Source organism: Plasmopara halstedii (assembly GCF_900000015.1).
Source record: "Plasmopara halstedii genome assembly, contig: Scaffold_470, whole genome shotgun sequence".
NCBI classification, from domain to species: Eukaryota; Oomycota; class Peronosporomycetes; order Peronosporales; family Peronosporaceae; genus Plasmopara; species Plasmopara halstedii.
In genome coordinates, this window is record NW_020187390.1 from 234,872 (window position 1) to 246,727 (window position 11,856).

Consider the following 11,856-nt stretch of genomic DNA (forward strand, 5'->3'; position numbering starts at 1 on the left):
CAACATGTACTGTTCACAAACGAAGCTTCGACTGGAAAGTCTGCTCCCACAAATGTCCAGGATTGATTTTAATTTGAACTGAATGTATACGATTCATTATTTTTCGTAATAAAGTGTCTTTTCTATTCGACGAAGCCCACTGTGACACAACCTCTGTCCTTTCATTTTTATTTATACCGATTCTTCGGTACTTATGGATATTCACAGTTTTTAAAGTTTAATGCTAATTTTGTACAATTCTAATACAATCTTAGGTTCATGTACACAATAATATTTTCTGTTTTGGTGTGACTTATATTTATAGCTAACGAATACCTAATATTTCTGCTCTTTTATGTACAAGATTACATCAAGCTTGCAACCCATGTGTCCCACGGGTATTTTGGTACTGAAGCTTTACACAAAAGTGAATTGTATACGCACACCATAAATATTTAAATACATTGACCCATCGACGGCAAAATAGAAGAAGAGAAAGGTATCTTGTGGTAAGGACTTGTCGAATATAATTCAGACCAGAGTCTGTTCGTGGTTTCTAGCACATCTAACGCGTTTTTGAGTGGAAAGTATGAGCAAATGGATGGGAACAGTTTGTAGATAAATTGTTTGCTATCGTGTGGTCGCAATGATTTGATTGACTAGAATACTAATCACATGAAAGATTTGAGGCTATTGATTGACCACATTAGGGGAACACGACAGCCGAACACAGAAAAGAATAAACGCTGTCAATTCGTCGAGACGAAACATAAGGTAATTTTGATGGAGAAGCAAAACATTTGCTTCAAGCCATCGACTCTTGTTTTGCTTTGGAATCTCTTTTGGTGGCTTCCATGTCTAAGTGTAATTTGATTCAAATCGTGTGAGTTGAAACATGCTTGTTTTGTATTGATTGAGAACAATATTCTTTATCGTCATATAATTATTGCAATTCAAAGCAACAGGAATTCAATTGTATGAATGTGTAGAATTCTCACGATTGCATCTGTAGATTTGCCGCACGCCACCTATTGTCGCAATGTTGTAGGATGGATAAGGCAATAAACAATATTTTTCGGTCAACTAGTGTGTCCAATACATGAAAAACTGATTTTTTTTAAGATAAACCTAGACCAATCATAGGGTTGCGGCTCTTGCAAAATGTCGCTAGTAAAATTAGCAGCTTCATTTGGTCTTTTCACTCCCTGCCGCACACGCTTTTACGGTACAGACCTCATCAAACAAAAAAGGTCATAAACAAAAAAGGTCATAAACAAAAAAGGTCACCAAGATGGACATGCACTTTTCTCCCATGACTCTTGTTTGTGGTCTCACGCTCTGGTCGTCCATTATGACTGGTATCGTTTCCGCCTTAGACGCCATGACGTATCCAACGAAATCGGGAATTCCAACGTGGGTTGATACCGATACTCCCAAGAAAGATTATGTATACTATTCTTCTCGAGGGAGAAGATGGGACCTTACGATGAGTGACGAGTTTAACGTTCCAAATCGCAGCTTTCGGGCTGGTGACGACCATATGTGGACGTCGTTAGAAAAACCCGACGGTGTCAATGGTGCTCTTGAGATTTATTCGCATAATATGACATCTACAGCTTGTGACGACGATGGCACTTGCTACTTTTACATTGAAACCATTGATGAAGTGACGAAAATTAATGTCTATAACATGTATACACACCCTCCAAGTTTTAACGACGTGTACTTTTGGTATCGTGGGGGTATGGTACAATCGTGGAATAAATTTTGTTATCAAGGGGGTATGCTCGAAGTACGTGCACAATTACCTGGTGCCGTCACACCAGAGACAGGCAATCCTGATATTGCACTTGGACCATCTGGTAAGACATCGGCTAATCGATTTTATCCAACGTGGCCTGGTATTTGGATGCTTGGAAACCTCGGTCGTGCTATTTTCTCGGCCTCAACGAATCGTATGTGGCCCTTTACATACAATGAATGTGATCCAGACGTTTTTGAACCTAGTTACCAGCGCATTAGCGCATGTGACGACAATCCAGGTTACGGACTGAACCCGAATCAAGGTCGTGGAGCACCTGAGATTGATATTCTCGAAGGTGGTGGTGTCGCCATCTCGTCGTCCATACAGATTGGTCCTGGCATGCCGAAGAATTATCGTCTTTTTGATGTTAATACCTCACTTGGCGACCCGATATATTGTCTGTATGGATTTTCTTGTCAGACATTGGGTGCAAATTACATTGATGTACCTACGGACTACTACCAACGAGAACGTGGACACAAATCCTGGTACCAAGGACTACGGTATGCAGCGAATAATTATTGTGCCCCTAATGATGACGCCAAACAATCATACGAGACTATTGAGAACTCTTTAGAGCAAGGAATCACTGAGAACTTTTGCTCGGTTGATACGTGTCCAGCTTCGGGAGATGTGCACTCTGATTTAAGTTTCATTGATAACAGGACGGATGCGCATTGGGGCATCAATTCGAATGGTACATGTTATCCATTAATCAATTCATATATGGGATCGTACCTGTGTGACCCTGACAATATGTTCTCAATGTGTGCCGATCCTCGTGACGAAGCTACACCACCGTCCGGTGTCATGAGTCCATTTAATTATCAAATGGATGCTCTTTCAGCCAATTGGCCTATTCATTTCGGTGCGTATACAAATTATTACGAATACCAAGTTGAATGGGTTACGGGAAAAAATGGGTACGTGCGTTGGCTACTCCATGGTGAACCATTGTTCGAAATCACATCGGATGTGATCGAAAATGTACCACAAGACACCAAAAACTCAAATCCCAAGAAGATTATGATTGAAGAACCTCTGTATGTAATTTTTAACGTGGCATTGTCAAGTTCGTGGGGTGCTATGCCCCCAAATCCAGGTCGAGAATGTCGTGGCGATGGTCTCGATGATGTTACTAACAAAATCTGTGACGCTTTTCCCATGTACCTCAAAATCGATTACATTCGTTTGTACCAAGATTTGGGTGACGATCTCGAACCGGATAATTACATGACAACCGAGTGTGACCCGGCGACTCACCCAACGAAAGAGTGGATCAATGGGCATATTGACGAGTACGAAGACAATGATAATAAGGTGATTGAAGTCGCAGGAAAAGCATCTTGTAGAACCAGTGACGATTGTACTATCGGGGGTACACTTGCTAGAACGGCTTTAAAAACGGGCAAATGTGTCAACAAGCGTTGTGAATGCTTGTACGAATCGTGGGGTGGTCCTCGCTGCACGACTGCTATTGCAGGATCTAGGGACTCAGAATCTGGTCTCATAAGCAAGACATACGGACCTCCTTTGGCTGCGTCCATTGCACTGGCAATTGCGGCCTGTCTCCTGTCTGCGACTTCAATATACGTGGCGATATCAAAGTCTACAAAACACACAAAGATCTTGACTCAAAATCTGGATGCAAAAACTGCTGCTAATGGAGAGATGGGGCACTTGAGTGATGCGAGCAATCATCGTGTCTCATCCCTCTCGATTGCTAAAGAAAACCTTCGTCAGAGCTTTGTTTAGAGCTTGTCATAACTCTATTATATTCGCAAATGAAACTAAATTTACATCCTAATTGAATATTTGATGTATCCTTGTCGAAATTGTTTCCTGATCAGTGTAGCTATAGTGCAGTCTTTAACTCGAAGGCTGAGGCATCACTTGCTTGCCTTATTGGCTGGTTGATCAGCTTCAAGTATACACAGTAAAAATATAAAAATGTTGTCAAAGATAATCATTACAATCTTCTCTCAGTGCAAAGGCCAAAACAAATGGCTTTTAGACGAGGACTCGGACTTGGAAGTTGGTCGAGTCTTCGCAATCACAAGAGAATCTTCTGCCTCAAGCGTATGGAACGGGTCTGGGCATTCACCTCCCTCCCACTCCGCAAGAGAACGAGTCGATAGACTTACAACAAAGCGTTCCACCAGTGTCTGATTGCTAGCTTCGTGTAGCTCTATTAATGAAGTGGGTGCCTGCTCTAATATATGAGCAACTACCTTGCGTGTCGCTTTGAGCACCACTGCAAACAACAAAGATACGTTAATATACAAATTGTTTATACCACATCACATAATGTTCATACCACCAAATTCCATATAGGTAGCATTTAAGCGGTACCAAATCTCATTCATCTTGATAAATGCTGATAAAAAGGTAGTGAATCAGTTTGATTGTAAGCCGCATGTTCGTAACAATCGCGTACCCAAATAAAAGAGCTCATGAAAAGCAGCAGGCTCTTCAAATAGAGGCCAAAACACTGCCTTCTTTTCACTGAAATTTCCGTCTCCGAGTTGTATTAAACCAGCTAAAAGACACGTCAAGTTGATTCCAGCAACACAAACGGGATACCATCTCTTAACATGTTTTGTGTCTTTCACATCCGGCATTTGTTCGTAATGGATTGTTCTCATCTCCATTGGATGTCCTTCAAAAGCGTACAAAAGACACTTCATCGCTAACACGCCCCCTCCTCTGAAATCTGTTTCAGGACTAGCATTCTGAAATCCAAGCTTTACCCAGTCCACGCAAGTCCGGTCATATGCTTCTTCCCCTGATCTACCACCAACTGCTCGCCACAGTCTTTCTAATGACGATTCGAACCACTCATCATTAGCCAGTACCTTGTGCGTAAGATCCTTCTGGAGCTCTGTCAGCTCCATAATAGCCTGTTGAGTCGGTACTACCGCAGCTTTACCCACACTTGCTGAGTTTGTCCTGGATCTTCGACCATTCCAGGAATCTTTAACAAGTTGTAACTTGGTTGTAGCTGCCACTAATAAATCTTCAGCGGTAGGTTCTCGTTTCTGTGAGAAATTGATAGAAACAGGAGACGAAGGTAGACGAAGCTTACGAAGTTGACGTCCCAGACTTGATCCTGGTGAACCTACATCCTGCACTACATCGATATCGTCTGTGATGGAGATACAGAAGGTGCCGCACATTTCGCACTCAACAAGCTCCGGATGATTAAGAAACGTGCAGACATGACAAGTCCAAGCATTTGCAGTCGTATCAGGAGTGTAACTTGCGCTAGCTGGAGGTAAAGTAACATCGTTAGAGCTGTGTACAGAGACAAGCTCGTTTTGAATATCGTGCGGTAATGCAGCGAAGACGCTAGGGTCAACGGACGGAGGCGCACAAGAGGATCCGACACGAGGTGGTTCGGCCATTTTTGATGTAATGAATATTAAATGTTGCGCGAAAGTAGATATTGAAGTGGCAGTTGAACTAAAAAGAACACATACTCATATTTATCAATGGACTAATTTACTATCAAGTCACTATTTTGAGTATTAGTCCAATCAGCTCTATGTCAGTACTCGACGATTAACTAAATAGCTGCAACCTCTATCGCGCTAAGCTCGAACAACAAGTGTACACTACCTTTTTGTAGAGACTGAAGACAACACGATTATGCTATACGTCAGTGTTGTAGCTTCCATGTATTATGCAATTGATACAACAGTAGAATTTCCACGTAATAAAATTTGTTACCGACTAGACTTATCGTGACTGAGCATTTTGTTGATTTTTAGTGAAGTTTGTGGCAATCATCCGTCGAAATCGATATCTAAGATGTTTTGCGATTCAAGCCATGTTTTGAGTCCTCCGAATAGTCGATCGGTGGCTTCAACAGCTTAAGTGCTTATACTTTACAGATTCACTAGGCCAATCCGGCGCAGAGTTGCTTGCTGGGGATCGCCGTCCTAATGAAAATTGAATACAGAGATGGCTGTGGATTTGCTTTGGCTAATTTTAATTGCCGAGTGTGGAAAGATCAATTCTAATTACAAAAGCGATGGCGTTTTAGTAATTTGAGTTGTTATGCTGATCTAAACGAGCACAAATCTAAAGGAGCATAGATATCTGCAGGACAATGGTGGTTTTATTGATTGGAACGATGGAGTTGACGTCGATATAGAAGCGATTTAGATTAGACGCATCGCATAATGAATACTAGCTGTCAAAAAATTCAACTTGGTCAGCAACAAGTTTCGAGCATAAAGTTATCAAGCAAAGATATTATTGTTACAATGGCTGGTGAACAAGTCAAATTAACTTGTCGACTGAATTTTAATGCCTTGTTGCCTCTGTTTTGAAGACCATTCGGCGATACGCTTTGACTTACACTTTGATATTTGCCAGAGCATTGAATAGACGACATGTGGAAAAAGGTTATGGCTAGATTCGATCTCATCATCCTTTAATTTGCATATGCAGGATGAAAAGCCGTACTCAAGTATCATTTAATTCAGGGGATTGCTGGTCACTAATGTTTTACATAAGTCTCCACAAACGCATCGTTAAGCCATAACCTGGTCTATCAATCATCATTTTTTTGCTAGTCGACCTTTAGTAATCACAGTTTCTTTTGCTTTGGACAAACTGCGCGTTGGATTCTTGGATTTGATCGTTGATTTTTTTGAAGTAGTCGTGTTAAGTTTGAAGCCGACAGCTGGTTCAAGTAAACTCTTCTGTTTACGCTTTTCTTGCTCCAGATGGCAAAGCATATGAATTTCCTCAGTCCACAAAGCAAGCCTTTCGTTGTTACAACAAGTAAGTTCGTCCCAATGCACAACAGGAGCAACTTTGTGGCGTTTCTGCTGCTCTAGAATCTCTAGCACAGCGTTCATTCGATCAGCTGTAAATGTTGTGGGTTTAATTGAGTGCATGATGCACCCCAAGCCTTGAAGATTGAGAGTATCTGCTGACAACGATTCAAGAATAATAACGCAGTCAACCGACAAACCAGTCGCAATAAGTAAGTTCACATCACGCGTGGAGAAAGGCCAATTAAACAGGACAAATCCTCGTTTGCTTTGTGTGGTCATAAGATTTACAATATGCTTTTGGAGTGTATCATTGTAAGCCTCAAGAGACGGTGCTGGAGCTCTGATCGTAATTGGCAAGCTCTCGTTTTCAAGTAGTTGAAAACTGTCGGACGTTAAATCGACGTCCTGTTCCTTTCCAATTTTTTCTTCCTCAATCTGCTGAAATTGAACAAGCGCTTTTTCCAAGTCAATAGGCAAGTAGTTTAGTTTCTCGCCCAGTTTTTTCGCACACTCCCCGCCATACGTTGACGTACCTACTTCTACTAGTAAGACCCCTTTTATCACTTCGTCAATATCGACGGACCTTTGTCGCTGAATCACTCGCGGTTGTTTGAGATCTATATTTTCTCCATCTCGAAGCGACAACTCATTCTGAAACGCAAGTTTATGATCAGTTGGTGTCAAAACTTGGTACAGAACTTTCAAAACTTCTTTGCTGAGTATCTGCTTCGGCGACTTTGTATCTTTCTCTACCGCCTCACGTAACAGTCCAACGAGAGTTGCAACACTTTGACGTAGAATTACTGCTTGATCACGAAAGTATAATCCATCTATCCCTCCTTGAAGTCGCCTCAAATGCATTTTGCAGACCCGAAGCTGCCGTTTGAGGCAAATTGCATTCTTTCGTGCGTCTCCACGTTCATGTTTGAGTTTTGAGATTTGAGCCTCGAATTTTTTACACCTTTCAGCTGCTGACTCAAGACTATTCTCCGCTTCGGTTATCTTACGATTCATTTTGTCAATTCTTTGCATTTGGTTCGTTAGTGTATTATGCATCAAAAGCTCAAAGTAGCAGTCATGTCCACTCATTCCGATAAATAATTCTTGCGCTGTCTCGTTCTCCGCTTTCATTCGAATCGCATTGTTTAATAGAGCATCGTGTCGCTTTCGCAAGTTTGTAAATCCTTCTACAAAGAATTCTAATTGAGCTCGGCAGTGCGACAATTGATCTTGTAAATGATCATATTGTTTTTGCAAAGTATGCACTCGTCGTATAAGAAACACTCTCATCGATTGTTCTTTTCCTCGAAGCATTGCGAGCTCCATTAGAAATTGTTTAAGCTTTTCAAAGCTAGGCGATCCTGTATGCACGAGTCGTTCAGTCTTTTTAAACGACGCCTCAATGACTTCGAGCTCATTTAATTGCTGCTTTATTTCGTCATCCACGTGCAAGTCTTCCACCTGTTCGTTTGAATCAGACTGTTGACTATTTGTCTCTGTAGTTGTTGGTATGAAAGTGTTGGTAAAGTGAGATTTCCTACTCAGAATCATTTTAATGTTCTGTTGTTGGGAAGTAGCAGATCGAAGCCATGAGAGAAAAGTACCCAGCGAAGTTTCTTGATCCAGACACACGAGACTCGTAAGCACTCGCTCGATATCTTCGCGATTTTCACATCCTCGAAGGTCAATCCGTAGCGTTTCGGCCAATAAACGTAACTCGGATGGAGAAAGTGCTTGCACAGTCTCCTGAATGAACGGCTTGATTCCCAACATTGGACGAAACGACGCGTTGGAACTGCCTCCACCTTTTGGTTCCAATACACTTCGTTACACTTTATTATCTAGACTAGACAACATATAGCCGATAACTCATATAGCGATAGAAGGTTGTCTATAGACCAAAAAATAACTTGACGAGTATTGATAAGATAGAGCATGAAGATGTTGATGATTCGTCTCTGATCAAGCACTCGCTTGACCAAACCGACGTGCATCGACAAAGGCTCACCAGCAAAGCTACTCAGCTAACCGAGCGAGTACGCATCACAAGGTGCAAACCCAACGCGTCACGTTAATCAAAACTCGAGTCAAAATTGTCGCCTGCAGTGGCTAAGGCAAGTTTGACACTAGTCTATCGAGATTTCATATCGTTGTGCAGGTACTAACGAAAAATTTACGAGTGTGCTTACGCAAAGGTATAAAGATGGCATTAGTCTTCAACTTCGAGGTATTCACCGTATTTCGTCTCGCCTGAGGCATCTTTCAAGTCGTTGCAGAGCTCGATTTTTTCTTTAAATCAGTCGTTTTGACACAGAGAATGTCGTCGACGTAGGCCAAGACGAACACGATGTACTCGCCTTCCAGCTCACAGAGGCATGACTCTTTGGAGCACCTGGGAGTCACGCTTGAGAAACTAATATCGACCTCTTATTTCCACTCACTGCCAGACTGCTGCAAATCTTACAGAATTTCCTCACCACGCAAGCTTGGCCTTGGCTTTCATACGGAACTTTTGTTGCAATTTGCCAAATAAATACTCGATATCTAACTCAGCTTTCGGGTATGCAGTATTGATATCTCTGTCGTAATCAGTGAGCCCTAGCTCATCCGATGTCGCCAGCAGCTTTTAAAGTGGCGATGTTGGCGGTACAATTACCAATGTTTTCATGAAATTAAAACCAAGACGCTGCCAATTTCGAATTGCCCTGATTCGAATGATGAGCTTTTGACCGACGGTACTGTGCGCCCACATCGTTTCAACAGTCTGAGCTCTTCTTGGCATTGCCATACTTCAAATTCTTATATAAACAATTTGGGCTCTTATTGACGCCATCACTTCAGGATCGGTCATGCACCGCAGATCAGCGTGCTTGAAACGCATTGTGTAGCGTCTGCTGTTGGGTATCCTGACATTGGCTGCCGTCTTCCTGAAAATGGTGGATGCCAGATTTACAAACATCACATAGCCCTTGTACCCCGATAGCGCTATGCGCAGTGAATCCTGACGGACGCAACTCAACAGCATCTCCAAGCAGGATATTTTCGAGTTCTGACGATTTTTGGTCGCGAGTAGCACGCTTGGGTCGACTTCGGAAACCACAACACGCTGAAACAGACTGTGGCATCATCAGCAGTCGTGTCTTCCTCAATCCCTCTGCCTCCTTCGTCAGCGGTAGAATATTTGTCGTTAGAGCTAATATTTCAACCACACTCGAAGGAAACTGATAGAGCTATCAAATGCATCAATCCCTCGCTCGACTTCGCAATATCTCGCTCGCTGGGGTCACTTCCTGATGGCCGAAACCATCTTACACTTAAAGAATCGTAACAAATCGCATTCATTCACCAGACACCTAGGCATTTACATTTCCATATTTGTCGGTCTCCTCGGCCATAAGCACCATACAAACACTTGAGAACGAGAGATCGTTCTCAGAGATGTTACACTCGACGTCACCGTCGTTACCAGTCGTCGTCGCCAAACAATAAAGTCGAGAAGCGCAGCCATGACGCTAAGATCATATCTTGGGGCTTGATGGTGTGACGATTGCCGAACGTCACCTCCTTACGCACGTGCACCCATCTGTTGAAAAGCTGGTACAATGGGAAATGAGAATTGAAAAGAAAGCAAAGCTCGGCTGAGCGGTCCTCCTATGCTGCCTACCCATCGAGCTGTCTTAGTCGAAGACGAGCCTGACCATGACGTTGAGCTTGCAATGATGACCCGAGGCGATGATGGCGCCAGGATATGTTCAGACTCAGCTGTGAGTGCCAGGAACTCACGCACGTATAACAACAGCAGAAGTGAAACACTTCAGGTTATTCTACTCCACTGACTTGCAAGATGATACTTTCGTGGGATCTTGTTGGTGCTCTTACTATCATACGACGGCCCCCCACTTCTCACAACCTTACTCATGTGATCAAGCTTTTCTAAACGATGTGGTACCGATCACGCGCATGTTTCTAACTCACAGACTGTCTGATCCTCCTGGCCCATGAGCTTGGTCACCTCGACATTTTCTTGGCCAGGTCATACAGTGTGCGCTCACGAAAGAAGGCTCGCATTGTTCACATGAAGATGTGTACCATCATATCAATAAGGGAGTCTTTCAGCTCTTGGATTGCGTGAACAACGTCATAAACTCTTGACCTTCGAATGCAGCTTTTGGACTGCAAAAACGCTCAGGTGGTATGTCGAGACATGAGTTGGCGCTTTGACAGAGTTTCATCAGGAAACGCCTCGTCTTCTCATCGAACAATGCGGCTAAAGCCTTTAAGAGCTCGGACAAGAAAACCTCATTTTGGAAAGTTATGACATCGACACTGGCTCAGACTGAGCACCAACGCATTACGCCAAGCAACCTTTAACAAGAACTCTGCGTGCATTAATGAACACTTGTGAGCGACAAATTTGAAACGAAAAATATTTCAGTATGGACGATAGTTAAGCGACAGATGCGAGTATTATCACCCCTAGATAGGCTTGCCGGAGGATGAAACTTATTTTCATCGGTCAGAGGAAGCATGTATGAAAACTTTGACAATGGAGATGGTGACTCTCTCCGGGTGATGATAGTGGTCCCGTTTAGGATCTCCTAGCGGGCTCGGCTCGCGCGAACACTATTCACTTCTACTCATCCGGCTTAGAGGAAGTTGTGAGTGTAACACTGACCGCAGAGCAAGCCACGAGATGAGCGCTCCAAATGTGACAAACCTCGGATAAGATAATGGTAAAATGAGGTACCTCTCAGCGACCAAGCAATGCAGTGGCCTTCACAGATGCTTCATAACTAGCAGAAGCAAACACATACACCGTGTGTGACCTCATCTCTTTCGACCGAGAGGTACAAAAGGTATAAACATTGAGTCTGTTGTACCTCGTGGAGGATAAGATTAATGGGGTAAGCTCTTTAGAAAACGACTAGGTGATGCTTCAATACGCTGCTAATATCATCTTCTTGGGCTTTGGGATTCCGTGAAATGTCCAGACAGACTCAGGGGTGTCGTGCAGTTACGTGCGCACTGCTGCTAGAATCCGCAGTTTTTTCTAATGCATTAAGATGCTGTATACGTGGATCTTGTGCAAGACTACACTAGTTTAAGCGTCAAATGATTCTAAGCTCTATGTAGCTTTGAAGATGCTGACAGCGTTGAAAGCTGTTTGCTTTAGACTCTGATTCCACCGATCCTGTGGTGCAGTGGTTCGCCGCTCATTTCAGGACCGAGAGGTCCCGGGTTCGATCCCCGGGGCCGGGTAGAGTCGGGTTAGAGTGTAATGAAAAA

General features: G+C 43.0%; 5 protein-coding genes across 5 annotated transcripts; 1 reads left to right on the top strand and 4 right to left on the bottom strand.

Moving 5' to 3' along the window:
* Nucleotides 1-1,270: 1,270 nt before the first annotated feature.
* PHALS_10254 (Concanavalin A-like lectin/glucanase, subgroup) lies at nt 1,271-3,538 on the top strand (the record flags this gene model as incomplete). Its single annotated transcript, XM_024725644.1, has 2 exons — nt 1,271-2,480; nt 2,574-3,538. The coding sequence occupies 2 exons, from the start codon at nt 1,271-1,273 to the stop codon at nt 3,536-3,538; spliced, it is 2,175 nt and encodes a 724-aa protein (XP_024576400.1).
* A 227-nt stretch (nt 3,539-3,765) lies between these two features.
* Nucleotides 3,766-5,187, bottom strand: PHALS_10255 (hypothetical protein L915_10547; the record flags this gene model as incomplete). The annotated part of the gene is made up of 3 exons (XM_024725645.1): nt 3,766-4,037; nt 4,101-4,160; nt 4,221-5,187. 3 exons carry the CDS (start codon nt 5,185-5,187, stop codon nt 3,766-3,768), a joined length of 1,299 nt encoding a protein of 432 aa, XP_024576401.1.
* A 74-nt stretch (nt 5,188-5,261) lies between these two features.
* On the bottom strand, nt 5,262-6,349 carry PHALS_15419 (uncharacterized protein). Its single transcript, XM_036407421.1, has one exon. The coding sequence runs from the start codon at nt 6,262-6,264 to the stop codon at nt 6,073-6,075; it is 192 nt and encodes a 63-aa protein (XP_036263127.1). The 5' UTR covers nt 6,265-6,349; the 3' UTR covers nt 5,262-6,072.
* On the bottom strand, nt 6,349-8,343 carry PHALS_10256 (uncharacterized protein; the record flags this gene model as incomplete). The annotated part of the gene is made up of 1 exon (XM_024725647.1): nt 6,349-8,343. The coding sequence occupies one exon, from the start codon at nt 8,341-8,343 to the stop codon at nt 6,349-6,351; it is 1,995 nt and encodes a 664-aa protein (XP_024576403.1).
* Nucleotides 8,344-9,431: 1,088 nt separating this feature from the next.
* Nucleotides 9,432-10,489, bottom strand: PHALS_10257 (uncharacterized protein; the record flags this gene model as incomplete). Its single annotated transcript, XM_024725649.1, has 3 exons — nt 9,432-9,763; nt 10,144-10,332; nt 10,408-10,489. 3 exons carry the CDS (start codon nt 10,487-10,489, stop codon nt 9,432-9,434), a joined length of 603 nt encoding a protein of 200 aa, XP_024576404.1.
* Between the last annotated feature and the right edge of the window lie 1,367 nt (nt 10,490-11,856).